The sequence below is a fragment of the Takifugu rubripes genome, chromosome 21 (assembly GCF_901000725.2).
Source record: "Takifugu rubripes chromosome 21, fTakRub1.2, whole genome shotgun sequence".
Classification (NCBI taxonomy): Eukaryota; Metazoa; Chordata; class Actinopteri; order Tetraodontiformes; family Tetraodontidae; genus Takifugu; species Takifugu rubripes.
This window is the reverse complement of record NC_042305.1, coordinates 15,018,527-15,044,589: the sequence shown is the minus strand read 5'-3', so window position 1 is coordinate 15,044,589 and position 26,063 is coordinate 15,018,527. Positions and strand designations below refer to the sequence as shown.

Below are 26,063 nucleotides of genomic sequence, written 5' to 3'. Positions count from 1 at the left end.
AGCATTTCGTGTGCATATTTTGAATTATAACAAACAATTGAAATTTAGACTCTATTCAGATATTCCATTATTTTATCTATCCCATTGTGTCCAGCAAAAAGATAAAGTCCAGTCAGACAACCACAAGCTTCCCTTTAATATACATTCAATAAGAAAAAAAGCACATACTGATGAATACAAATGTTCATGACAAAATAACTTTGATCAGTGTAGATCTATAATTTTAAAATTGTAAAAAAAAAAAGAAAAAAAAGAAATAAAGACACTTATTTATGACAAATAAGAGCAGCACCAATTATTTCCATAACACGCATTGTAGCATGATTTGTTGACCACAGAGAACATTGACTTGATCTTAGAGATCCAGTGTGTGAGACTTGGAGGCATCTAGTGGCAGAATACAGACAGAAATAACAATCGAAAACTGGATTTGTCGACAGCTGGATCGACCAGTATTTCCAGTTCAGAGGTTCCCTGCTGTTGATGTGTTTGTGGATCGACGCTGGAATATAAAAGTTTATATTCAAGCATGTTAGTCTGTTGTGCTGCTGCAGAAAACAACAGATTCTATCACCAGTGGAAGTCAAGGTCAACCAGTAACACAGCAGACCGATCAGACAGTATAAATGTAGAGTATATGCAGCAGATTATTACTTCAGCCAAAGGGCTTCTGCGACAGCCAACATTTGGTTGTTTTCATAGCAAAATAACTCAAGAAGCTATGGACGGATTTTAATGACATTTTCAGAAACTCTTGATAAAAGAACGAGGAAGAGCCGTTTAATATGTGGGGATATGACCTGCTTGAGGTCTGTGCTCTGAGTGTTTTTCTTCTAGTTAAATGTAGTACGCAATTAGCTTCAAACTGCAAAATATGCTTCATACAAGCATGTACATATCATTGGTTTAAAGAACCAATAATACAGTTCGATACTATCAGAATACTTCAATATACGTATCAATACATGTGCACAAATTAACTATAAACTGCTGTTTTATCCATGGAATGTTTTTTTCACCCCAGGTTTAGCTGCAGATAAGTCGCCTGCCTCTTTACTGCGGATTCATCATTTTCCATCACATTCATGTATTTTAAAACTGATTCTTGACGACAGACCTCAGAGACAGATGTGGGTGAAAGTTCAACTGATGAAGAGGCGGCAGAGAGGCGGCTTTGTCTGCAAGTGGACATCGAATTGATGCGGTTCTGAACATGAGGGTGACGACAGGTTTGTGCATTCCTCCATCTGACGTCCATCTAAAACCTTGATAAACGTTGAAGGCAGCATCTTATCTCTGCAGTGAGGCTCTGCTGCACTACTTTGCCCCTGCGTACATTTCATTGATTTTCTCCTGGTACATCTTCATCACAATGGGCCTCCTCAGTTTCATGGTCGGTCCTGCACGGACAAATGTGAAAATCAAGAAGAGCTCAGTTAGTGTTTAAAGAGATTCAGTTTCTCCTGAAACAGGAACAGCTGAGTTCAGCTTCAGCATCTTGACAAAAACACGCTGGAGCAAACATGACTGGAATGCTGTCAGACACTTGGTGCGCTCTCATGGTGCTTTTCTTTTTTTTTTTTAAATGGCCTAGATTAAAATCAAAGAATGTCACGGTGACTTCTCTAAACTCTGACAGCATTTGTTTTGCTCTGGCTTGAATGGAAAAACCAATCATTCACTGACCAAGTTCTCCTCCGCCGACGGAGAAGTCTCGCTCCAGTATGGTGAACTTCTGGGCCTTCTGGGCGTTGGACGTGGCTCTGGCGTTGACGCGCTCCATGCCCTCCTGAATGGAATTATAGACGGCCGGCTCCCTGTTGGCGATGATCTCAGACACTTTAGTGGCCGTGATGCCGAGCTGTCTGCACACATCCAAGGCCTCGGGGCTCAGTTTGTCCGTGGGCTCGCCGCTGTCGTTCACGACGCACTGAGCAAAGCAGAAAGGGTCGTTATCGTTGTGCCCTTTCATGGATGTTGTGGCGGTGAGCGTCTGCGTGTTACCTTGAGAGTGACCAGCATGGAGAGGAACTTGAGCTTGTCTCCGAGCAGCATGGCGTTGCTGATGATGGGAACCTCGGCCTTCAGCGCCTCCTCGATGGGCACCGGGGGGATGTTCTCCCCACCCGCTGTGATGATCAGTTCTGTGCAGGAATAAAAAAAAAAGGAAATGTCATATTGTATTGAGCATCAAAATGTCCTGTAATACAGCTAAAAAAGGCCATTTGCAGGGAACGTTTTTTGATTTTGCATCACAAGTAACTTGTCTTCTATAAATGTAAGAATGTTTTAGCCATGACCCACCTTTGATCCTTCCTGTGATATACAGGAATCCATCCTGGTCGTGTTTTCCCAGATCTCCAGAGTACAGCCAGCCCTCCTGATCGACGGCTTCTGCTGTTTTGTCAGGCATGTTCAGGTAGCCCATAAAGATGTTTCGACCCCATAAGCATATCTCTCCGTTCCCGTCCTCGTCAGGGTTGTCCAGCTTTATCTTGCAGCCCGGAAGTGCCTTTCCACAGCTGGAAAAGAAACACTCGCAAATCAAAATGCATTATGGGTGGTATTACGTAATATTGTGACGTTATATGATATTTCTAAGTCATTTGATGATATCTGCTGACCTGGTGATGCGATATTCTTCATTACAGGAAACATAGTGGGGGCCAGAGCTCTCACTCATGCCATACATCTCCATAATAGGGATGTTCAGGCTCATAAAGTAATTCAGAGTCTCTTTACTGATAGGTGCGGCACCTGTGGCACTGATCCGGCACCGGTCCAAGCCCAGAGCAGCATGCACCTTCTTTAACACCAGATTATTAGCCAGCGTATAGCCCCATGGTACCACATTGTGTCTGTAGATCCACATTACAAAAAAAGATCCGTTGGTAACTAGTGATGTCTTTAAGGAGACCATTTGCAATAAACTGCGTGTTGTTCTCCCGGATGTCGCCTCACCCGTTCATTGCGCTGTAACTATACTGCAGGCCTACAGATTTGGCCCAGTCTGCCACCCTCTTCCTCATCGGTGAGGCTTTGGCACCGACAGCTTTCATCTTCTCCTGCATCTTCTCCCAAACCCGAGGAACTCCCAGGAAACAGGTTGGGTGAACCTCTTCCAGGGTGGTTCCCAAAGAGCCCTGGAAAACAGAAATTATGTTCAAAATTTGAAAGATTCCTTTTCCAATCAGGTTCATAGGTCCTTACTTTGAGGGCATCAGGCTCTGCAAAGTAGACGGTAGAAGCCATCCAAATACTGATCCAGATTTCAAACATCTGGGCTGCCATGTGGCTGAGCGGCAGGTAACTGATCAGCACCTCCCCGGCTTCTTTAAACTTTAGTTTGTCCTGTGTTGCGCTGGCTGTCCATGTCAGCTGCATGAGAAGAAACCACAGAGATCACAGACGGGAGCATCAAACGTTGTCTGTTACTATCGATTCAAGCTTGAAATGTTAAGCTGAGCTCTTGGAAATAGATCTTTCAGTGCTCACGTTCATGAGCACAACAAGACTTTGCCTGACTCACGTTGTCGTGGCTCAACATGACTCCTTTTGGGTTGCCGGTGGTTCCGGACGTATAGATGAGGCTGCAGCACTCGTTGGCCCGGAGACTGTCGATCACCGCGTTCAGCTGCTCCTCAGACACCTCCTCCCCCAGCTTCATGAACTCCTCCCACTGCAGACACACAGCAACATCTGCCAAATCCAGCCCGACCTCCGACGCTCATCAGCGGACGCACCGATGGAGAGTGAGGACGTGGCTGGTCTCCATCACCAGAGGGTTTACGGACTGAACCTACTGTGTAGAGGAACGGCAGCTTCTGCTTCAGCGAGCCTTTATACTGCACGATAGCTTTCAGGTGGGGGAGTTGATCTTTCACCTGTCGAGAACAACTGTTTAAATACGACGCTGAGGTTTTAGAATCTCTGCGGACGCCCAAGTGCTGCGGACCTTCAGGATTTTGTCCAGCTGGGCTTGGTTCTCCACCACCAGGACGTTGGCCTCGCAGTTGGCGGCCACGTACTGACAGGCCTCAGGTGAGTTGGTGGTGTAGATTCCAGTTGCTAAACCCCTACAGAACAAATCAGATAGGGGAGAAGAATTCCCTTAACGTCCTTCAGTGGGATTCCTGAGCGTCTAAAGGCCATTTTCAAGCAGCTGATAAACCAAATGCGCAGCAGTGCATACGCATAGTGTGTCTATCAGCTGCATCAGGGCACAAACACGAGCTCACCCCGCTAAGATGCAGCCGACGTCTGAGATGAACCACTCAGGAGCGTTGAAGCCCAGGATCCCCACGCCGTGGTATCGCTCCAGCCCCAGCTACAAGGAGACAAGGCGTGCGTATTTGTTTTTAAAGAAATCATATATTTGGTAAAGACCGATCACATCTCTGCTGTTACAGGTGACTGCAAATATGTTCATGAAACAAGAGATTCCACACACTCCAGCATGCTGAAAGATATGGAATGGGATAATGAATATAAATGTGACCTATTGACATTGAGCCTTATTAGTTGAGGCCCAGAGCAAACCTAACATAATTTACAGTACGGTACATTCTGCTACCGCGTAAATGTATGTAAATAATCTGAAACTGTTTCATAAAATTGCAGTTGTTCCCCAAACATTTTCTCATGTTTACAGTGATGTAATTTATGGCTTTTTCAAACCTTGAGGAAGCTTTTAGCAGCTGCCCGGCACTGCTGATAATACTGCCTGTACGTCAGCTTTACCCACTGGCCTTCCTCTTTGTAAACCAAGGCCGGGTGGTCTCCATAGTTTTCCAAAGTCCCCAGGAACATTTGATGGATGGTTAGAGGGGGGCGCGAGGCCGGACCCGAGCCCTCCATCCTCAGCCTGACTGCCTGGTCTCTGCTGGTGCTCCACAGCTGATCAGCTGGTGCTGTAGATGAAGCTGTCATTAGAGGAAAATAAAGGGGAAATGCTTCTGTTTCATTCTTTAAGGAGGGATTGTTTAGCTTTTGCTTTTATATTTCAAGGTTTTTTTCAGTGTCTAAAGGAGAGGCGTGAACAATGAGGGGAACAACTTGTCAGCACAAATAGACATTGTGTTCTGAGGAATTTAAGGCACCTGATATAAAAGAGGAAGCACACAATTATCCATCAAAGCTGCCTATCAGGTTACGGTACTATTTTTATTCCACGTATTTTTAAAATCCCCATTGTTGCAATGCAAGTCATCAAACACTGCTCAGCAGTTTTGTGATCACTGCTTTCCTACTGGGTAAATGACATTTTCCAGATGTGGGTACTCTTCCCCATGAAGTGCAACTGACGTATGTTAAAGGCCTAATCATGCAGAGCATTGTCAGCACCAATCCTGCTCACCGGTAATCTGTTCTTTATTCCCGACGTGTTTTTTTCCCCTCTTAATTTACTCCCCACCTGTTTTGTTGGACCCTGGTCAAATAATCAAAGTTGAGGCAGAATGAGCAGTTTAAAATAGGCCTTGTCCTGTGACCAGCACTGTTTTATCTGTGTGGATAAAGGAAACACAACTATAAGATTCAAATATCTGCGTTTAAGTTGGCCTGGATTCTTTCTCCATCCTGCTATTTTGGTTGTTGTATTTTGGGGATTCCTGGATGCAGCATTCTGTTTTATCTGTGCAATGCATTATTGTGTGCCTTTAGCCTGTTTAATGCACTAAATTTATGCAGGCACGTCTAACCTTTGAACTTATAACTTGCCCCCACGGGGGACTGTATCCTTCTCGCTGTGCTATGCTAAGGCTCCTTCGGCCACTCTGCCCTCAAGTGGCCACATATGGTACTGCTTGAAGGACCCCAGTCAGCCTTGATGAGGGATTTAATCTAAATTTGCACATCGCTTGAATGTTTAAATTACATTTAATTAATTGCTGTTTTGCTTGTCTTTGTGGCGTAATATGTGTTTTCCTCTTTTTTTTGTGTGTGTTAGAGAGTCTCCCCTAAGTAACAGGATTAAAGTTTAGTGAGCTAGAAGTTATGATTAAGGCTCAGTCATTGGATGTGTGACAGGTCCTGTTTTCTCTGTTTTCGTCTAGGACAGGGTGGGGGAGGGGGGGGGTGGTTTAGAGCACTATTTACCATTTTTATCATACAGTAAACATTTCAGGGAGAGGCAATGGTGTCTGGTGTCAGGAACTTTCTTTGTTCACCTTGATGCAGGATAAGTACGGTCCCATATTATTGGTGTCAAAAAAAAGAAGAAAGGTGCTTTCCCTTCTAGAATATTTACAAAGTGAGACGTGAGAGTGATGCTCATGGTTGATCGAAGTGTAAATAACTTGTAAAATTTAAAAAGAAAAGCCAGGGGAACGGCAATTTTAAGCTGTAAGGGAGTTGGTCTCATCTAATTGAAGACAAAAATGGAGGTTGCACTCTGTGGCCTGCAGCTTGAATGCTCTTTTGAAAATTAATAAAATTATTTGAAACAATCTGCTTGAAACCGTCAAGGGTTAAATCTGGAGAAGATTCACAGTAAACAATTTGTTCAAAAGCCTCAAGGATTTTTTATCATAGATTTCTCTGGAGTTAAATGGAGTTTTAAACTACTTTAAACCTGTCATTAATTGACCTTCACATTGAAACACGTTTAAGTCCATAGAAGTCATTCATCAATCATTTTCTCTCCAACATTTAGCTGCTTGTCACCTGTTTCATGCTGTATTTTGGAAGCGGCTGTCTGCTTGGTCCTTGTTGGTGAGGCTTCTCTCTCTTCTGCTGTGGCAGCAGCTTCTCTGAGGGATGGAGCAAAGCCAAAGTTTCTGAAATTCGAGCCAGTCTGCATATTTGGTAGATTACTGCTGAAAAAGACAGAGAGCTGATCACCAAAACCTGGGAAAACATCATTTTTACATCTGTAATAACAAGAAAACTTAAACAAAAAACTTAAACAGCATTGTGACATACCTGCTTTCCTCCACTGCAACAGCGTTCCCTTTAATGGAATCTTGTTGGACGCTCATTGTGGCATCAGCTGAAGAAACAGAAGAAGCAAAGCATGTAGTAAGCATCAAATCCCCTCACTTGTCCGTTACAAAAGGAAAAAATAAGTATTCTGAACATACATGACAAACACACCACAGCTGCTCACAACCACCTTCACCAGAGAAAGAACATGAAATTTTAGTTTTTATAATTCACCCACAAATAAGACCTCTGAGCAAAATGAGAGAGTTTATCATGCCTGAAAAAGAAGTCAGCCTGTCAGTGAAACACCTCTATCCAGTGAGACTACACTGTAAACGTCTACTAAAAAGCCACAAGCTAAAAAAAAACAACACAAAAAACAACCTGTGAAATATGATCACTTGTGTCTGCCAAAAGAGATGCATTTATGGCATATCACCCATGTTTGTCACGGCACGGTAACACTTAAAAGAACCAAAGTTGCATCCCAAAAGGCAACAACCTCGATTCCAGGCAGGTCTTGGATTTGTACATTACCCAGAAAGATGCTTTCCTCAAATACTCCAGTCTTAAAAGAAAAATGACTAATGCCCGTCTGAGTTTCTCACTGTTTCCGATGTTCAGCCTGAATGTGCAAAAGCCCGTAGGGATGTGGTTTTTGCCTCCTGCTGTTTGTTTAGCATTGAGCAAAAACCAATCAAAATGGTCAAACCCAAAGAGTGACTGTGATGACGGCATTGATCAAACAACAATGGCACCACCTTCCAGTGCAGACTCTGGTTAATCATCCGTGGGCTAGAGGCAGACAGACCAAAGAGCACAAGATGTTGCTTTTTTTTGTAAATGACGTAATATACCTGATGTCTGGGACTAATCAGTCACGGCATTGTTTGTATCTATTCAATAATTTAGGAGGTTGAGCAGATGAACAGTCCATAAACTGGTTTTATATCTTTAAAAGAGCTCAAACCCAAAACAGTAATCTGGTCCCACTATTGTTGAACTTAATGTGGCACAGGTGTACCACAGGGGTGTTGTGTTGGGCCTCCACAATTGTCCATGTCTCAGAAAATTCTTCTAAAACACTTTAAACCTTTTAAAGTAAAAGGTCTTAGCAAACAAATATCAATTGATTAATATTAGGATATATTTGAATAATGTATGTTTATAGTTTCATTCATGACAACCTATTTTAAATAGTTTTTGCAAAGCTTTTTGCTACAGATTCTGCTCACTTTATGGGAATTATAACCAGCAACTAGAAACTCCAAAACCAGCACCGCAGGAGAAATATATTAAGAAGCAGTGTTAAAAAGCCAGAGTTTAAGAAGGCCGGTTAGTCATTAGAAATGCACCATGAAGCGCGGCAGAGATAAAGCTAACATTGAAATAAAACCTGCTCTGTATCGCACAAACGCCTCGATAGTCCGTGGAAGCCATCAACCTGTAGAAGTTACAAAAAAAAAAGAAACGAGGGGTTATCTGCGGGACGATGAAGTTACGACACGCTTCCCCGGGTGACCTGTGCTCCCGTTACCCACAATAACCCTAATCAGGAGTCACGCCACCATTCCCCCACATCTGTCTGCATATGCTCCCTGATAACGGCACATGCTGCACGCGTCAGGGGAGCAGCTGTGCAAACAGATGTTTCTACCTCTGCAGATTTTATTGATCGCACTGAAATTGCTGAGCTGGTACTTGGTTCACTCCCATCGACGCTATATTAAACACCTGAGCTTTCATCTTTCCAATAATGATCCTTTATTTTCAGCCATATTAAAAGTACTGCCATCACTTTTTATTTTTAAAAGATACATGAGCCAAGATCTACATTGCAGCGTTTTTGTCCATAAAAGTGGATTGAAGCGTTTGACTTAAGGGGTGATTATATTCATCATATGTTCAAAGGGAAAACACATGAGAACAGACATATCGACAGGATCACTATTATCCAGGAGGCCATGTCAGCTGTCTTCCTCCCAGCACGTGGACATGAAGGTGGTAAACTGACTGAGCACCGTGTTTTCCATCATTAATCACTGCAGAGGACAGAAACTTGTGAATTCAGTGTGCACAAAAATGACTGCAGGTGGATTATTGCTCGCAACAGAAGTCGGTCTCTTACCTACTCTGTAGCCCTCGTTTAGAGACTCCTGCGCGGCCACCTTTTTGGCAACAATCAACAAATGTCCTAAAAGCTGAAAGGACAAGGAGAAATTAATTTTAAAAAATCAGGAGGAGGGGAAAACCCACTGCTGTGGTTTATTCTAGTTTTTACATGAGACAGGTGTCAAACCTATTCAGGATCAGTGATCAAGGGCAGATAATGGGAATGATATTCTCAATTTCTAACTTCCTGTTCTCTGATTTCTACTGAATCTGGTTAAAACTGATTTGCCAGATACAATCAATCAATCAATTAAACAAACAAACAAGTCCTACAATCTTGCAATAAACAAGCATCATCAAGACCAGCTAAAGGCAATTTTAAAAAGCCAACCATCAGTGATGTTGGACAGTAACAAAGGATGAAAACAAACATTTGCAGTTCTGAAAATGGGTGTTGAGAAGTTGAGAACGAAAGCCAACAAATGTAAACTTGTTTGTTAGTTTTACAAAACTGGAAACCCTGTTTCTACAAGGCTGTTTACGTATGAATGAGAGTTGTTACACGAAACATTTGCATTCAACAACCATCAAGATCCATCAGAATACACAGTTTTGAAGTAAAACGTTAGAATAGAAATCAATTTATGCTAGATTGCAATGTGTTAGCAATATGCTACATGTAGTGTCTGCAAATGTTATTTCTTGTGTGATTTGTATGAGCAATGATATTTGTTTTGGTTTTGAGTGGTTGCTAAAACTTTCTCTTAGCTGCCTTGGGTGGTTTGTTGTGCGATTTCAAACTTTGCATGCTTTCTTGAGTTCTGTCGTCCACCAGATGAAGTGAAAATAAATGAAGACAACAGCAAATGTGTAGCATAACGCACTCCTACCTCAGCATCATCCTCTTTGGCCTCGCTGATTCTGGGAATAGGGACCCTTGGAATAACCAGAAAATGAACTGGTGCTTGTGGACTGATGTCCCTGAATGCCAAACACTGATAAACACAAATTTACCATCAAACAGGACCAGTTTAGTGTAAATTGCTTTGGCCTATATCATATAACGCATCTATGCTATATGTTGATGCATTTCTGGGTCACATATGTACCTTCTCATCTTCATAGATGATGTCTGCAGGGATGCTTTTGTCAATCACTTTGGAGAAAATGGTTGGAGCTGGGTTACCATACTTCTTGAAAGCCTCCTCTGCCAGTCTCACCTCATCGCTCTTGGTGCACAGTGGTCTCTGGGTGGGTTTCTGTGGGTCAACACACAGACAGGCGATATGCACAAAAAGAACCATCGATACGATTGATGCTGCAGCGTGCAAAAACACAACACATGAACAAGGGGGGATCACACTAATTGAAGGGTGCAATAAACCAGACCTCTTCGTGGTGGGACACTTGTGACCCACAGTCACCACCAACCCTGACAGGACAGATTTCCGAATGAGCTGCTCTAGTTAACGAAAACAAAGTAATAACCACAACACAGTTCATTTTCAGCATAGCTACCTCGGCTAGCCAAATATGTCGGAGACGGGCAATACAAGTTCTTCCGGACCCGTAGAACTGTGTGCGTAAAACCCGATGAATATACATAGCTAGTGTAAGATAACTCTGCGTATCAAAAATCAAAAATAGATATTGGATCTTTCAACACCACGGTTTGTCAGCATGAGTTCAACAACTAGATTAAAGCATGATGTTGCATTCAGGAACCACAAGAGAAACAGACACTGACCATATTAGGACAAATTTGTCAGTGACTGCATAACATTGTGTTGTTTGCAACGCTCTTGAATTGAAAAGGAAGTATATTATCATCTATTAAATTATAAATGTAAAACTTGGGTAACAACGTTGAGTAAAAATGTATAACATACAGCCGAAACATTTAATTTTAAATAAACAGTCAGCGCGTTTGTAAGTTAAATTTCATGACTGGTATTATAAATTTATCTCCTCAGTCAACGCTTGTCACAGTCCACAATTTCAATTAGCGAATGGTTTTATTGTATTGAAGATACTGTTGTGTTGTGTATTTAATGTCCGACACTTCTCCTCGGCACAAATGCATTCTGTAACTCGTCATTGCAAGGCTACCTTCAAGAACAACAATGTGCTCAAATCCCATGTTTACAACATTAAAATGTATTATTAAACTAATTACACTACATGAGAATAATTCATGTCATCTTCTCGATATAGTAAACTGTAGGGTCATAGTTCTCTCTTCTCCAAAGAGAAATCTAATCAAATATTGAAGTTACACCTTATTGTTTTCTTATGGGCCATAGGGGGCACTCTAGCTAACGTAGCATTCTATGTAAAAGAAACAGAAGAAGAAGAAGGAGACGTCACAGGCTGAAACATGGCGGCCCGCACTAGGCTGCCCTTGCTTCTTTCCAGAAATCTGCCTCTATATAAACACCATAAACAAGCTCACACAGAAGCATCGGTCAAGGAGCCTGCCTATCCGCCCATCGTCCCATCTCTTACGGCTAAAAGTAAATCCGCAAGACGGCGACAAGCTGAAGAACAAATCAAGAAGATATGCGCGTCTACTGTGGAGGAGAAACTCTCCCTCATCACTCGTGTCCAGTGGATGAAATTTGTGGTGTACCCACAGACATTCGCACGAAACGCAGACAGATGGTACCAGCACTTTACCAAGACCGCGTATATACCTGGTCTGCCGGACAAATTCAGCCTGGACGAACGGGGCTCGGAACAAACGACGGTTCAAACGACAGTACCCGGGATTGGCGATGAGGCTTTTGCAGACATCCGCTCCTTGGTCACCAATGTCATCTTGCAGGAACGCTGGTACACGAAGAAACGCAAAACTTTCCTGTTCAGGGCACAAGAGCAGACGTTCGGACCTCTCCTTAGAAACTTGGTGGCCGGACTCACCCACAGTCTGGCTAAATACAATCCACAGCTTCTCCTGTGCAGCCTAGGTATGGCTCCAAGGAGCTGGAAACAGTTTAATGTCTTTTGCCTTGAGTTGTTATTGTAGTACAACTATATAATAACGCACAAGCCTATGTTGAGTGTAGACAGAAGTCTTTTGATCAAAAGCATTCAAGTCGTCTTGTTTTAATTTCTTGTCCAACCGGGTAATAGTCAAAACTATTGTGTTTTCTGCAAGATTCTAAAGTGGCGATTAGATTGGCTTGCACAAATTGTTTCATTTTTGTTCAGACTTTGATCCCCAAGTCCATTTTTACTGGAGGAGAGGACAGAGGATCATCCCTAAGGGGCATCGGAAAGGTCGTCAAGAGCCGACCAGGTTCCAGATCGACGACTGTCCGCACAGTCAAATCAGGATACCCCAACAACTGAAACAGGTAAATAAAAAGATAATAAATAATGTCTCACAAAGTAGACCGCATTCATTCAAACATTTGAATTCAGTCAGGTTCATTCAGCATCACATCAGAACTTGATAATATTCTAAAGAAAAATGTAATATTTGTTGTTATCTGTTTATTTCTAATTTATTTTTTAAGTTTACCCCACTGGAGGACTCGTATGCAGCCGAAGTTCCAGAGGTCACATATGCTCCCAACCTGCTGCCTCTGTTCAGACGACAATATGACAACAACATTTTTACAGGTGATACATTCCTAAGAGACCACTTTGTCTTTTCATTAATTTTATTGCTGCTTGTCTTTTGCCACTGTACCGGTATAACTGTTGATTACTGCTGATTTTGTAAAATACTTCCAGATTTTGCTCCATATTACAAATACACCTGGTTTCATAAATATACTGGCTCGAAGAGATGAGACTGAAAATCCTCTTGGTTAAATTAACAGGCTCCAAGCTGCCAGACCCAGCACGCTACGGGCACACTCAGTTCCATCTGGTACCTGACCGGTACCACAGAGACCGGATGGAGCGCCTTAAACAGTCTGATCAAGTGGAGGTTTTCCTGAGAGCTAATGGAATCGCCAGCCTCTTTGCCTGGACAGGAGCTCAGGCCATGTACCAGGGTGAGTACAGGGGGCCTTGAGCTTATGTACAGTAACACAAAATATTGTTTTATGTGTTCCTGCGGCAACAATAGCCAGTATCTTCCAAGAGATGTGTTGTAACATAACGTATTTCTGTTTTAATCTACAGGATTCTGGGATCGAGAGGATGTAACCCGGCCTTTCGTGTCCCAGGCTGTGATCACAGATGGAAAATATTTCTCTTTCTTCTGCTACCAGCTCAACACAGTGGCTCTCTCCGTGGAGGCCGATAGTGACAACCCCAGGAAAAATCTGATATGGGGCACGGAGAGCCTGAAGCTCTATGATGGAGTGGAGGACGGCAAAGTGGTGGGTCTGAACGATGGCGTCCTCAAGCTTTTGGTTCAGTTCCTACTGAACCAGCCGTAGATCCCTTCCTGTCTCTACTACGCACGCTCCAAATCAACATGGCAGGCATGAGGAAGACTTGTAAATGAGATGTTGGGTTGAAAAGGAATTAAACGATCTTCAAGTTTATGCACTTACCTGTTTGTCCACTCCTTTGTCAGTATGAAGCTGATATAGTCGTTGTTTCTCTTCTTAAATGATTGTATAGGGTGTTAGTCCAGATGAAACAAGCACACCAGCAGTGACTTTGTCATATTTTTGCCTTTATTGAATAGAGGCATTAATCAGGGGGGGGGGGGGGGGGGGGGGGTGACATGCAGCAAATGTCCCGAGACGGATTTGAACACGACCTTCATGTTCTACCGACTGAGCTGAACTGAGTCCCATGCAGATTTAATAATCAGTGCTTATCCTGATAAAAAGATAATCTGCACATCAACCTTCAACTTTTGTGTGGAATCTTGACGGAGATGATGGGGTGTTAGATCACATGACGCAGCATGGCGGGTGGCACAGAGGTAAGGCACTGATTAGGAACTACTGAAGGAGTTGGGGCGTAACGATGTACAACGGGTTTTTTACAGGAAGTGAAAGGATAATAGTAACGTGTGCAGCTATGATTGAGAGTCTTTATGAATTTTGGTCACTTTTCTGTCCCTATTAATAATTCCTACAGCACATTAGTCCAGATTTCAGGCTGTGAATCCAGAGCTTCAATCATTAAGGCAGCCTTTCAGGGATGATGTAATCCAGCCGGGTGGACACAGCAAACATCATCAGCAGTCTTCTGTGTAAAAAGCTGTATTGGTTATCACCTGTATGGATTATGCTGGTTATTGCTGATGCTTGATTAATCGTACTAGCTATGATAAATTCAGTGTTGACATGCGTAAACGCTTTCCAGTTGAACCTGAAATGTGCCGAGTAAAGGAAACGTGGATCTTGTGGATGACTCCAGCCTTCACATTTTTCTCTGTCTCACTGAAGAGTTGGACTCAGATGCATCATTTTCTCCCGGTGTCCTGAGTAAGACACAAAAATATACTAGTTGAAAATCAGAAAAATCTAAAAAGTCTAGAAAGTCAGAGGTTGTTCCGGCACTCACAGTGTGTTGGCTTGGTCGTTGTCCTCATTTCCTGAATATAACACACATTCTTAAAATGAAACTAGATCAAAGTGCACACAGTTGGACAATTTGCTCGAGTGACACTAAAATACCCTCTGAGGACGTCTTCTTGGAGCGACTCTTCTCGTAGAGCAGAATGGCGGCGACCAGCACAGTCACCTCGATGACGATGGCCATAAAGGGCTTCAGGGGCTCGTAGAATGTGATGACCTTCAGGACACAGTAACACACAGCTGCAGAAAAACCCTCATCTCAAGCTCATTTAAAGAGGTCTTTTAGCTACCGAGGTCCATCTATTCCCGTCAGTTATTTTTTGAGAAAGCTCAGGAGTCCATAAAGGACACAAAAGCAAAGGTGGCCCCCAAATATTGATTAAAACCTTTGATTACACAATCCAATTATTATCCCCCACAGAAACATGACATTAGTCTAAAAATGATGGTAAATCTTCTGCACATCTTTACAGCAGAACATGGAGAATTGTGTTGCTCTCACCTTCAGCTCCACGTGTCCCAGCGTGCTGCTGATGGCATAAACGGCGCTGCAGAAATAAGACCCGGAGTCAGCTTCTGTCAGATTGTGCACCACAAGCCGAGTCTTCCTCTCTTGGTTTTTGATTTCATGCCTCTGAGACTCTGTTGCTGCCAGAATCTGCTCCTGTAGGACAAACGTCAGTCTTCAGGTCTGCACACCTTCAGATCTACACGTACACAATAAAGAGGACATGCACTTCCCTCCTTGCTGGGCTGGCTCTATCATATGCACTTGTATAGTCTCAGTGTGATTTCTGTTTTCGTGTGCTGTATTTAACAGAACTGAAAACAAACGTTTAAAATTAAAAGGGAAGTTGAGGTTTGAGTTATTTCCTTTGAGAGTGCCAAAAGCAAGACAAAAGCAATCAGTTTCTCCACAGTAAATAAGAAGAAAGAATGACGTGTTGATAACTGCAGCCCGGAGAGCTGTTGACACACCTTCTCTGTTCCATTGGCCTTGTACCAGATCCAGGTTGTGGGCGGCGGTTTCGTGTCCTCCATTTTACAGGTGATCAAAGCTGTGTCCCCCACATAACTGACTATTGGTTTATCTCGCACCTCCCCCATCTGTGGAGCTGATGGACAATGGGGCAAAAGTATAACCTTGCTTTTGCATTTATGACCCTCTTACTCCGGTTGTCTCCGGTGATCATTACCTGCCAAGACAAAGTTGATTTTTGCATCGCCCCCAAACACGCAAGAGTAGTTTCCGAGGTTTTCCTGACTGACGATGTTAAACCTGGGGGGAGGGGGCAGAAACAGGCATGCATGCATGCATCAGTAGGACTTGAGTTTTCTCCAATATTATTTCAGATAATTAAGTAATAAAACTGATAACACAGCTGAGTGCATTTGGTTTCAGGCTTCTAGTTCCAGTGTGAAAGATTTGACAGTATGTAGCAGAGAGAATGCACATTTCAGGTTTAAATACTTTCTTTTCAACAAGCAAAGTGGATTGTTCCCTGGAAAGACCGGCATCCATAAGTGCATGAGGACAGTAACTGGTATTCTAATATACATCTATTTAATTTCTGCAATCAATTATTAAAGATCTTAGACACGAGCTCACGTTCATGGCCTAGAAAGATTCCTGCAAAGTGAAGCAATGAAACATATTTAAATATACGTAGAATATGAGTAATAAAAACTATGCATGGGGAAGGGGGGGGCGGGGGTGGGCGCTTACTTTCGTTGGAGATGGTAGTGCTCATTCTTCAGCGGCACTGTGAGGCGGCTCTCCTCAATCTCTGTCCCATCTTTACTCCAGAACCCAGTTACATTTGGATGCCTGTCTGCATCACCGGTCCAATTGCACTCCAGTTCCAGGATAACCGGACTGACCACCTCAACCCTCTCCATGTAGACGTCACCTGTGTGTGGTAGAGGGTCGGTCAGGTCCAAGCGGAGCAGTTCTCATATCTGCTAAAGTGAGGTTTAAAATAAAACCTTTACCTTTCAGGACAACTCTCTTTGAGAGTGTTGGCAGAGGACTGCTGGGAGGCTCCGGTGGAGCTGAGGGTCCAGCAGACTCTGATGGCAAAGCACATGTATAATATACTGATGAAAAAAATACATTACTGATATTAATTATTCAGATTTGTTGCTAATACTACGATATCACAACAATTTTCCTGTATATGTTGGCACTTCTATACAAGCAAAGAATTTCTGAATGAATTTCAGAAGAAAATCTAATTGAAAATGCTAAACTACACATGACGCAGTAGGAAACCACATGCTTCTCACTTCCTAGGGTGAGCATATTCTCACGATCTCTCACAGACACACAGATTAATCCAAATTGGTTTACTTGTTTGGGTGAGTCTGCAGCAGAGGAGCAGGAGGAGGTGAAAGAAGAGCTGCTTCCAGGAGGCGACCATGATCAGAGGTGTGCTCCTCTCTGCACTGCAGGCGGCTTTCTCCCTTACCTCCCTCCTCTCTGCCTGCTGCATCGTCTCACCAGCCCTTCCTCCCTCACCGGTGACGTAGCGTCAGCTCACCCTGCGTCTTGTGTGTGGATTCTCCATCCATTATTCAGTCAGGCGGAGTTCATGTCGCACTCTCCGTCCCACTGATGTAACGCCGGGGCGGAGCAGGGCTGATCTTTATGGATAATAACCTTCACAATGCTCTAAATGATCCAATGTTTAGCACATTTCCCTGTGAGTATTGTGGTGGACTGCAGTGTTGTTTATTTACTCCTTAGTTTGTGTTCTGTTGATTCATATTTACAGCTGTTGATAACACAGTGACCTTGACCTTGAACCACCTTTCCATCCTTGGAAATAAAGTGAACATTATTTAGATGAAATGATAACACACAGCATCGATTTCAGAAGCAGGATCCAAGATTATGCTATTGTCTTATTCTCACTGATTACCTGCCTGGTGCTACCAACATTCTGGCTTTTGTTTTTTTAATAGAGGTGCAGATTATTTCTGCATCTAATAATTTTGAGAAATTAATAACCCACCATGACCTCGGGGGCATTTCCTCATTGGTGCACTTATTGCTTCACAAGGGTTCCATCATGTTCGACGCAAACCAGCCTTCTGTGTTTGGGAAAAATAGGATTTGGAAACTTGCCGAGTTGAACTCAGTAGTAGTTATGGTTGACTGAGGAATAAGCTGTAATGTAAAATATACATTGTAAATGACCCTACAGGCTCCCTTGAGGTGGCAAGAGAGTCCATTACTGCCAACCTGAGAGTAATTTAAAGCCCATCACAATGGAATGATTTATTATTTATTGATTATTGTTATAGATTTAAATGATCACGGTATCTTACAGACAGATCATGAAAATCAACTTGAACACCAGCCAGAGGCAGCTGCTCAAATTCATGTGCTTGGCTCATATTTGGCAACAGTCAGGATAAAATTCAGCTTTAAAAAAAATAAAAACGGGCCAATAAATCTAATCTCTTTGTATTTTGTGGGGGATGTTTATGCTTTTAAAAAAACACACCTCCCAAAAGTGCCCCATTGTGTAATGTCCAAGAGTCATCTGAAATACATATGTTTCTCTAAAAATGTAAAAACTCAGTGTATATAATATTACATTGCTGTTGTTTTTAACTCTTATAGCCTATACCAGGGAGAGCAGCGTTTAAAATCCATCTAGACGTGTCAAACCTCCGACAGCAGTTTTACTGTTGTTGAAGCTGCAGACTGTTGATGAACACAGTCTGCAGCTCACTGATGTCATCTGTGGTCTCTATAGGGATGCTCATCCTGCTGGAAGAGCTTGAAAGCTTCTCCGCAGATACGTACGCAGGGTCATACTGAGGCTGGCTAACGTTTTCATAGTAGGACTCCCCAGAGCCACCAACGGCACCCTGCAGAGGCTCGTACACGTCCAGGTAGTGGTGTTGAGGCGAGAGGCGGGCGTAGTCCTGGACTTGGTACGGTCCAGGAATAATGTGGAGGCGATGTTCCGGCCCTGGGCTGTGGCAGGGGCTGTGGCAGGGGCTGTGGCAGGGGCTGTGAGAGGGGCTGTGGGGCATTAGGCAGGTCTGTAGGCAGCTGTTTCGTCGCACGTGTCGGTGCAGGTCCAGTCGAGCTATGAGCGGTTTGCCAATGTTGATCGTTTTGGTCCAGTGAACTGTGTCATCATCCATGCTGACAAAGGTGCCCTGAAGGCAAAGGGTGAATGCCAGCTCCTCCTGTTGCAGGAAATGTCGGGAAAAAAGAATCAACAGTTTTATAAAAATAAACAATTTGTGAGACTTAATCAGATTAAATGCTGGCATTGATGCTGACTATTCTCCAAAGCGTGTCAATGTCACAAACTGGCCCCAGTTAAAATGACATTTAGATCTGATTTCAGGTTTACAATCACTCCCCTTTGCAGAGCAGATGGAATATTCCTTGATTTATGTAAAGCACCACACTAATTTTCCTTTCTGACCTTGAGCTTCTGCAGTGCTCCGACTCTGGTGTAGAGACAATGCTGTGGTAGACTGCTGGAGAGGAAGTAAACCCCCGTCTCCTCCGGGGTCTCTCTGTTCATCTCTTTAGGATCCACATCCACATCCTGCAATTAAAAATAACATGTGCAACATGCACAGTGCACACATGCGTACATCTAATCGTGGCTCGTGCAGCAAGCTGACCTGCGAGAAGTCAGTGACGTGAGCCTGGCAGAGGGACATGTCTTCAGGCTTCTTTATGATGTGAGTGTAAATGACAAGAACATTGGAGAACTCTGCAGCGAAGCCCAACTTGATCTGAGCACCACAGTCAAAGTCCAGGCACATGCTCTCTGGAAGCTCTGGAAAGATTCAAAGACACGATGAACTTCCTTTTAAGCAAAAAAAACCCCCAAAAAACCCCACTGATAGATTCACACATTATTCACATAATGTTTAACAATGTTGCAAATTGTAAAAACAAGGTCATAGGCATTGTTTTGAAGGCCAAGAACTGTTACAGGAAACACTCAAACACTAACCTTAGTGAGAAAAAAAAAGCTGAGCTGAAACTACACTACCCATAATCCCACTGTTACATCAGTAGGAAATTAACAACATGCACAGTTCTGATATTTGTCTTGTCTGCCTTATCACTGTGCATTTAAATAAAGAAATTGTGGCATATACTTCTAACAAAAACAAAAAGTGATTTCCAAATTAAAATAGTTATTATATATATTATAATAACTATTGCTGGGCTGAAAGGGGAAAAAAAAGACAATCACAATTTCACAAACATGACACCAACTCTGACTCAAAGGGATTAAACTCACCATGAGCCTTCGCCCAATGCCGGCTGAGAGTGTGAGCCATGTTGGGACTGTTGCCGGGCAGAATAGGATCCGTAAGCGCTCTCCTCTCCGACAGACTACTGCGAATCTCCAGGGCCTGCTTTCCCTTTGTAGCATCAAACTGACCCATGTCTGCACACAACACATGAAACTTTCAGTACGTTATAACATACCCAATGATACTGTAACAGCAGGTGCTTTGTCCCTAATGAAACTGTATCTCTCGTTATTTTTCACCCTCTGCAACTCTGTCCAGCAGCACAGTAATCTTCTCATCATCAAGCAGCCTTTTCTTCAAAAACTTGACAAAAACCCCGTTGGTGAAGCCGGTAGAGCTCAGCTCAAAGGCCTCAGCGTCCTGGCATCTGAACAGCAAAAAGGAAGAAAGAGTACTTTTGCTCTACAGAACAGAAAATGGGCAAATGTCATGCATGACAGCCGACAGTAAACACGTACGTGGCGTAGCCAAAGACAATGTTGGCTGTAACTCTCAGGACGATGTTCGGAGTGCTCTCATCATGAACATTCCTGGGAAGGGGGGGAATCCTGCATGAGTTTCTCATACAATAAAGATGAAGCTCAATTTACTGCTGTGACTGCTGAGGTGACACAAATCCAAACCTCATATTGGACAATGAACTTAAGAGCCGAATCACCTCTTCCTGCACATGTCCAGCAGAAACACGTTGAGGCCCGTCTCTTTCTCCTGCATCAGCTTAAGGATGCTCTGCACACATAAACAGTTTGCTGAGCGGTAAGGGTTCGGCGCATCCACGGGAACCATGAAACTGTTGCCGTAGTTCTCGTATCCATGACCGGCGTAGTACAGCAGACCTGAGGGGAGAAGAATAGGACTGAAAATGAATTTAATTTACACATTGGGCATGATTCTATGTTTCTAACCATGCAGAACCCACCGTAGACCCCCTTGTGAAGCAGCAGCAGGAACTCGTCGACGGCGTTCCTCATCTCGGACTCTGTGAGGTCCAGCAGTGAGACCACTTGGAAGTTGAGCTGGCGCAGGAGGTTGGTGAGTTCGTATACATCGACCATGGGAGCCTTGAGCTGAGGGTGGTTCTGGTAAGACAGATTTCCGATCAGCAGGGCCACCTTGTCAGTCGCTGGAATGATGCAAGGCAGAGGTGGAAAGCAGAACCGTTACAATCCGGACCGATAAAAAAGCCCGTTCATGCCCTGGAATACACATTCACTGATTGAAGTTGTCATGAAAACCCAATTATAGTAAAATTAACTGTTCATTATTGCCAATTAAATATAGTCTGCACTTACCATAAAGTTGTTCTGGAATACTATTTAGTAAAAAGTCACTGGGACCTAAATTTGCAAAGTCACACACACACACACACACAGACACACAGACACACAGACACACGCACACACAGAAAATGTAAACACAATATATTTAAACAGGCATTTATGAGGCAGGATTAAATATCTCTCTTACCCCCTCCGATGGCGTAAATGTCATCTGGAAATCAAGAATACAAATGTTCTAGTTGAGTTTACGTCCATTACACAAAGAATTATGATTGAGCTTTAAAATGAAAGATTTTACTACCATCCACCAATTACTTAATTTGAATTACGGGGCTGTTAATAAAATGAGAGGCAGGACTGCAGGTCCGACACACATCAGTCACTCACACACTCGCAGCGAGGCAACACTGTACAGTCTCTAATCAATCTGACATGCATGTATTTAGATAGTGAGATAAAAACTGGAAAAAAAGAAACAAACACACAGACACAAGGAAAACATGCAGACTCCAGGCAGAAAGACCCAAGCTGGATTCAAACCCAGAACCTTTCAGTTAACCCGGTCTAGTCTTGTATCATTTCACACCTCAATATCATGACTCCAAAAGTATGGATTAATACCAATACAAAGCTTTAGTGAGTATTGACAATAACAAGAGTCCCCAAATGCACAGACAGCTGATTCAGTGCCAAATATCTGATGATATCTGCCAGGAAAAGCACCCACAAACACAAAAACAATTTCAAAAACTCAAGCAGAAGAGAAATTGTAGAGCAAAAAAGATGTTAAATAAAGATAGGTCTAACATTTTCATGCAGGTAAAACTACGTTTTTTTTCAGTCCATACACTGCATGCACCATCCAGGCCACAATACCTTCAGAGCACTCCGTTGCCCCTGAAATCTGGACACATATCCTCGGGGCTTTTTAAGTCAAGAGCACAGCAAACACAACAATCCCTCAGTCGGAACCACAGGACAGCGGCTTTAACAGTGTAACAATCTAAAGTGCAGGGTGTTCACTGTACCTATCACAACGTCGACCTCATTGGTCCACAACCTCTCAGTGCTGCTGCTGATCTCACAGCGATACCGGCCATGCTGCTCCTGCATAGCGTGGGGGATCTGAGGAGAGACCCAAGAACACGTCTTAACAACACAAACCTAAGAAGAATTTAAAAAAAAACCAAGTTGAGCTAAAGACACATTACCCACAAACCCCACAGTGTCACATCAGTAAAACATTAACAGGAAATCACTTCTTTGTAGCGTTGATATTTGTCTTGTCAGCATCATCATTGTGCGTTTAAATAAATTGTGGCACACTCTTCTAACTAAACTAACGCCACCCCAAACTTTACAAATTAAAACATCGATTTTTTTTAAACTACTGTTGGACTGACAGGGGAAAAGACAACCACAATCACGACGCTAACGCTGACTCAATAACCAACCTGCACACCTACCAGACAGGAAACAGCTGGGTTTTTTTTAGTCATTCCACCTTACAGTTCCTGACAGGAAGCCCTTTTTTCTTCTTCTCAAACAACAAACTAATCATGTTTCAGAAGAGAACATCACATTACATCAAGAACAAAAGAAAGAAAAAAAAAAAGCCGAGTTCGGGACCTTTGAGGGGGAATTCTGTTTCCCCAGGTGGGTTTTATGGCTGCCAACTGCTGTACAGTCTTCACAGATATTATCGAAAGAACCATCTGCTCACCACCAGTTTCCTCTTTGTTGCTTTGGGAATCGGGACTCCATTTCTGTGCCACTGGTACCGAGGGATTGGTCGTCCCACAGCTCCGCACTCAAGCTGCAGGTTTTCCCCGACCTGCAGCCGCTGCAACTTAGGCTGGATCACCAGCTTCAGTCGACCCCCTGCAGACTGGTAACTCTGCCCTGGCGGGCGAGGGACATCAGAGGTGTCATTGCTTTCGATTTACCGTGTACTTAGGGGGGAAACACTGAGATATTGTGATAAGGTACCACATGGCATGTTGGTGTTCAGGACGTCAACCTGAGCCCACTGGCTGAATTCAAAAGCATCTCCACAGTTGACTCTGCAGATGTAAAAGCCAGTGTCTCTTAGAGAGACTGGACTTATCATCAGGTCTGGGGAGGTGCTGTTATGCACCTGCAGATGTAAAAAGAAAATGTATATTTAGAAACAAGATTTAATTGTCTTATTGAAAGGCTGACCGGAGCTCACCTCATCCTTGCCTTTGAACCACTGGTACTGCACTGGAGATTTGCCCACAGCGTAGCAACTGAGACGCAAATTGTGGCCTGACAGGATCGCTACAGACTGGGGCTGAACCAGAATCTGTAAGGCTGCACAGGGAGAATTCTCTTTTCTGGACCAGGTTTAAGACAGAAAAGAATCAACCTTGTGCAGATATTGGGAGTGTACCTGGTGGTTTCAGACACTGCAGAGCCTCGGCGTTGCCCACGGTTTGGAGATAGTCCATCAGGTGTCCCGTGGTACAGCCCCGCTCCCCCATCAGCTTCAGGAGCGTGCGGCTGGGGCTGCCTTCCGGCTGCAGCACCTTCAGGGAGCACATCTCCATGTCGTCTGGGCTGTGAGACAAAGTGGGAGAATTATTCCAGTTAACTTTGGCATCAACTGCATGAACTGACATAAGAAGAAAGAAAAGTAATTGAACTGCTTTGTGTTCTCCAAGTTTACAGAAGCATGTTTAATAGGAACTTGTCATTCTTGCCTCATTCCTACCTGAGACTCACCGGCCTCTCTTATGGTACCACTTATATCCAAACAAGTGTATTTTTATTAGCAGGTAAAAGATTAGGCCAGAAGCCTAAACGCTGTGTTTTAGGGACAACAAACTCTGCTCATCACAACAAACACATTATGAATCGGAAGGGTGACATCATTATTTTGTATGAATGCAATTCTGCAGGAGGCTCTGGAAAACTTGGACTTCCATCCTTTCAGACTGACTGCTGTGATCGTGGACAAATCTGTATTTGCAGAGTTACAGGTCCAGAAGATTTAAGTGATCCATTTGGTGTTAATCAGCTGAGAGTGTTGGTGAAGTCTTTGGAATCACTGACCATGATGCAATCAATAAAGCCATAAAACTGCAAATACAATGATGATGCGAATAGAATGTTTGATAGAATGATAACACCTGTTGTGACTGTCATGCTGTAATATTCACTGCTAAACACCCCGATCTCACCTGACTTTGAAGCGTCGGTCATTGCCAACTATCTCTCCAAGTTTTCGCCATCCTTTATTGCTCGATTGATCCAACACCTCACAGAGCCTCCGCACAACCGGCTCCTTCAACAGGCTAACCTTCACGGACCGCTCCAAACCATCCGACATGGTGGACGGCTGACCATGGACGTGCAGGTTCCGAAGAGTCAAACCTAGCGAAAAAAGACCCTGCAACAAGTTCGGCCTATTTCCTGGAAGACAGACAGCGGTAAAGGCGACACACCTAGGACCGGTTTCCGCCGCACAAAGATCGTCTAGGCGACAAATGACTCTCCACTCAGACAAAAACGAATCTTTTTGATTCTTAAATGTTGGCCGATAACGTTTGGGACTCTCAAGCACAAAAGTATGCTGGTGATTTAAAAAATATGTATCAAAAATATCAGACTAAATAAAATCACGAAATTCTTATTCTTAATTATTTACTTTCAATTATAGAACAATAACGGGATGTGAATGAGGCTGGACGGTAAAGTGAACTTGGCTGCCCTCATCTGGATGTTTTATTAACTGCAGGAATGACGGTTTTCAAACACAAACTCGCATCTGTTAGATAAGTAAATATATTAAATGATTCATTAAATATATATAAAAAATGTCCTAAAAAAATTAACTAGACCGTACTGCAAAGTTTTGTGACCAGAATTTCTTTCACTATAGCCGGATAATCTACTTTTACTGTACTCTATTGCTTGCAGCTTAAGTGAACGATTACCTTATTGTTTTTAAAATGCAAGCCATCAACGTTTTTATTGTGTTGTGGTGTGTGTGTGGCTTGTTTAAAAGGATATGCTGTCTGTCCTGTCAACACATTATTATCAGATTGATTACTGTGACTTAACTCATGGACAGTTGAAGATAATGTGCACAACATCTGGTGAAATTAAATAATTAACTGAATGTGAGGTGAGGAAAAGAATCTTTCAGACTAAGTGATCCTTATATCTGTATAGTCTGTGTCTACAGGTCTGCAGGTCTGCAGCTTGGCCCTGGAAGACGGAGAAGTGGAAAACTACGGGCACTTGTGCTCTATCACTAGGTCATCTGAGTGAAAATCTTTGCTGCAAATAGGTGGCCTTAATTCACCGGTAGCCTCAGGCTCACATTAAAAAGGGGAAGAACTTTCACTAAATGCTGACAGACAGTAGCATAAATGCAACTACCGTACGTTGACTCATAGCATGGGTTAAAGACTGAACTATCACAGACTTCCCATTTATTTAGCTACAATAAACAATAAAGTCTCCTATAGTTCAATTCTGAGTTAATGAATGAAAACCTACAGAACCCAACAGCACCGGACACATTTCATCCATAAATCATTATTGTTTCGAACATATTATAGTGTACACCCTCAAGTGGAGGTTAATAAAGTTTAATCTTGTTACTGTTGAAGGAATTGCCTGGAATGTGCCTGCTTTGTTCAGCGTATAGAAAAATTAAGATTTGCATGTTGAAAATGAGAGGAAAGTCTGAATAGAACACATTTTTATCCTCTGTCATAGTAGAAAAATATCAACATTTATATAAACCAGTGACCACACAAGTGTTTGTACTTGCATCTTTGTGAGGGCTCAGGAGAGACAGGAGAGTTCCCTGAACCTTTAACCCTTAGGAGTTGAGGGAACAAACCAAAATGCATACACACACCCACACATACCCTCACATTTCTGACTTTGTGAGGACCCTCACCTTAACCATCCCAATTAA

General features: G+C 43.1%; 5 protein-coding genes across 27 annotated transcripts; 1 reads left to right on the top strand and 4 right to left on the bottom strand.

The window, feature by feature from the left end:
- Positions 1-112: 112 nt before the first annotated feature.
- Positions 113-8,513, bottom strand: LOC101073483 (long-chain-fatty-acid--CoA ligase ACSBG2-like). Of its 19 annotated transcripts, none has more exons than XM_029829400.1 (16): positions 8,318-8,513; positions 7,080-7,111; positions 6,922-6,988; positions 6,664-6,815; positions 4,678-4,922; positions 4,239-4,327; positions 3,956-4,076; positions 3,804-3,884; positions 3,530-3,679; positions 3,211-3,378; positions 2,962-3,143; positions 2,625-2,858; positions 2,305-2,522; positions 2,005-2,144; positions 1,687-1,930; positions 113-1,400 (listed from the first exon to the last, which is right to left on the bottom strand). In XM_029829400.1, the coding sequence occupies exons 3-16, from the start codon at positions 6,975-6,977 to the stop codon at positions 1,318-1,320; spliced, it is 2,163 nt and encodes a 720-aa protein (XP_029685260.1). In that variant the 5' UTR covers positions 6,978-6,988; positions 7,080-7,111; positions 8,318-8,513; the 3' UTR covers positions 113-1,317. The 19 variants fall into 19 exon arrangements, with proteins under 19 accessions (XP_029685260.1, XP_029685263.1, XP_029685267.1 ...); XM_029829403.1 differs by having other exon boundaries at positions 6,664-6,812; XM_029829407.1 differs by having other exon boundaries at positions 6,664-6,749.
- Positions 8,514-8,668: 155 nt separating this feature from the next.
- Positions 8,669-10,782, bottom strand: hint2 (histidine triad nucleotide binding protein 2). 2 transcript variants are annotated; one of them, XM_003975220.3, is made up of 5 exons: positions 10,552-10,776; positions 10,143-10,292; positions 9,924-10,028; positions 9,050-9,122; positions 8,669-8,963 (listed from the first exon to the last, which is right to left on the bottom strand). In XM_003975220.3, the coding sequence occupies exons 1-5, from the start codon at positions 10,636-10,638 to the stop codon at positions 8,872-8,874; spliced, it is 507 nt and encodes a 168-aa protein (XP_003975269.2). In that variant the 5' UTR covers positions 10,639-10,776; the 3' UTR covers positions 8,669-8,871. The 2 variants fall into 2 exon arrangements, with proteins under 2 accessions (XP_003975269.2, XP_029685272.1); XM_029829412.1 differs by having other exon boundaries at positions 8,675-8,963; positions 10,423-10,782.
- A 586-nt stretch (positions 10,783-11,368) lies between these two features.
- On the top strand, positions 11,369-13,543 carry mrps30 (mitochondrial ribosomal protein S30). The gene is made up of 5 exons (XM_003975114.3): positions 11,369-11,999; positions 12,244-12,389; positions 12,552-12,657; positions 12,861-13,037; positions 13,168-13,543. Exons 1-5 carry the CDS (start codon positions 11,411-11,413, stop codon positions 13,425-13,427), a joined length of 1,278 nt encoding a protein of 425 aa, XP_003975163.1. The 5' UTR covers positions 11,369-11,410; the 3' UTR covers positions 13,428-13,543.
- Positions 13,544-13,683: 140 nt separating this feature from the next.
- Positions 13,684-17,032, bottom strand: emb (embigin). 3 transcript variants are annotated; one of them, XR_003886702.1, is made up of 10 exons: positions 16,876-17,032; positions 16,518-16,595; positions 16,252-16,435; positions 15,722-15,804; positions 15,504-15,640; positions 15,028-15,189; positions 14,625-14,742; positions 14,512-14,542; positions 14,317-14,428; positions 13,684-14,221 (listed from the first exon to the last, which is right to left on the bottom strand). XR_003886702.1 is itself a non-coding variant. In XM_029830037.1 (9 exons), the coding sequence occupies exons 1-9, from the start codon at positions 17,015-17,017 to the stop codon at positions 14,368-14,370; spliced, it is 996 nt and encodes a 331-aa protein (XP_029685897.1). In that variant the 5' UTR covers positions 17,018-17,032; the 3' UTR covers positions 13,684-14,367. The 3 variants fall into 3 exon arrangements, 1 of the variants encoding a protein (XP_029685897.1); XR_003886703.1 differs by having other exon boundaries at positions 13,684-14,193; XM_029830037.1 differs by having other exon boundaries at positions 13,684-14,428.
- A 766-nt stretch (positions 17,033-17,798) lies between these two features.
- Positions 17,799-24,608, bottom strand: malt1 (MALT paracaspase 1). Of its 2 annotated transcripts, XM_011616007.2 has the most exons (17): positions 24,313-24,608; positions 23,523-23,689; positions 23,322-23,443; positions 23,099-23,246; positions 22,833-23,011; positions 22,138-22,234; positions 21,986-22,033; positions 21,297-21,320; positions 21,122-21,166; positions 20,749-20,952; positions 20,488-20,665; positions 20,288-20,359; positions 20,069-20,196; positions 19,814-19,963; positions 19,182-19,339; positions 18,977-19,102; positions 17,799-18,731 (listed from the first exon to the last, which is right to left on the bottom strand). In XM_011616007.2, exons 1-17 carry the CDS (start codon positions 24,459-24,461, stop codon positions 18,216-18,218), a joined length of 2,511 nt encoding a protein of 836 aa, XP_011614309.1. In that variant the 5' UTR covers positions 24,462-24,608; the 3' UTR covers positions 17,799-18,215. The 2 variants fall into 2 exon arrangements, with proteins under 2 accessions (XP_011614309.1, XP_011614310.1); XM_011616008.2 differs by lacking the exon at positions 21,986-22,033 and having other exon boundaries at positions 24,313-24,607.
- Positions 24,609-26,063: the final 1,455 nt, after the last annotated feature.

Bases quoted from the DNA above. Each gene is read 5' to 3' on its own strand.
- hint2 (XM_029829412.1), bottom strand. From the start codon at position 10,638: ATGTATATTCATCGGGTTTTACGCACACAGTTCTACGGGTCCGGAAGA. The intron at 10,029-10,142 runs GTACATATGTGA...TGTGTTTATCAG, and splicing joins TCATCTATGAAGATGAGAAG to TGTTTGGCATTCAGGGACAT. The intron at 8,964-9,049 runs GTAAGAGACCGA...TGTCCTCTGCAG, and splicing joins AAACGAGGGCTACAGAGTAG to TGATTAATGATGGAAAACAC.
- emb (XM_029830037.1), bottom strand. From the start codon at position 17,017: ATGCAGCAGGCAGAGAGGAGGGAGGTAAGGGAGAAAGCCGCCTGCAGT. The intron at 14,743-15,027 runs GTGAGAGCAACA...TGTGTCCTGAAG, and splicing joins TGGGACACGTGGAGCTGAAG to GTCATCACATTCTACGAGCC. The intron at 14,429-14,511 runs GTGAGTGCCGGA...TGTCTTACTCAG, and splicing joins AACGACCAAGCCAACACACT to GACACCGGGAGAAAATGATG.
- mrps30 (XM_003975114.3), top strand. From the start codon at position 11,411: ATGGCGGCCCGCACTAGGCTGCCCTTGCTTCTTTCCAGAAATCTGCCT. The intron at 12,000-12,243 runs GTATGGCTCCAA...ATTTTTGTTCAG, and splicing joins GCTTCTCCTGTGCAGCCTAG to ACTTTGATCCCCAAGTCCAT. The intron at 13,038-13,167 runs GTGAGTACAGGG...TTTAATCTACAG, and splicing joins AGCTCAGGCCATGTACCAGG to GATTCTGGGATCGAGAGGAT.
- malt1 (XM_011616007.2), bottom strand. From the start codon at position 24,461: ATGTCGGATGGTTTGGAGCGGTCCGTGAAGGTTAGCCTGTTGAAGGAG. The intron at 20,666-20,748 runs GTGGGTTCTGCA...TTCTCCCCTCAG, and splicing joins GCTTCACAAGGGGGTCTACG to GTCTGCTGTACTACGCCGGT. The intron at 18,732-18,976 runs GTCAGAAAGGAA...TTCCTGCAACAG, and splicing joins GAGCACTGCAGAAGCTCAAG to GAGGAGCTGGCATTCACCCT.
- LOC101073483 (XM_011615998.2), bottom strand. From the start codon at position 7,025: ATGCTTACTACATGCTTTGCTTCTTCTGTTTCTTCAGCTGATGCCACA. The intron at 4,328-4,677 runs GTTTGAAAAAGC...GTCTCCTTGTAG, and splicing joins CTGCTAAAAGCTTCCTCAAG to CTGGGGCTGGAGCGATACCA. The intron at 2,523-2,624 runs GTCAGCAGATAT...TTTCTTTTCCAG, and splicing joins GAAGAATATCGCATCACCAG to CTGTGGAAAGGCACTTCCGG.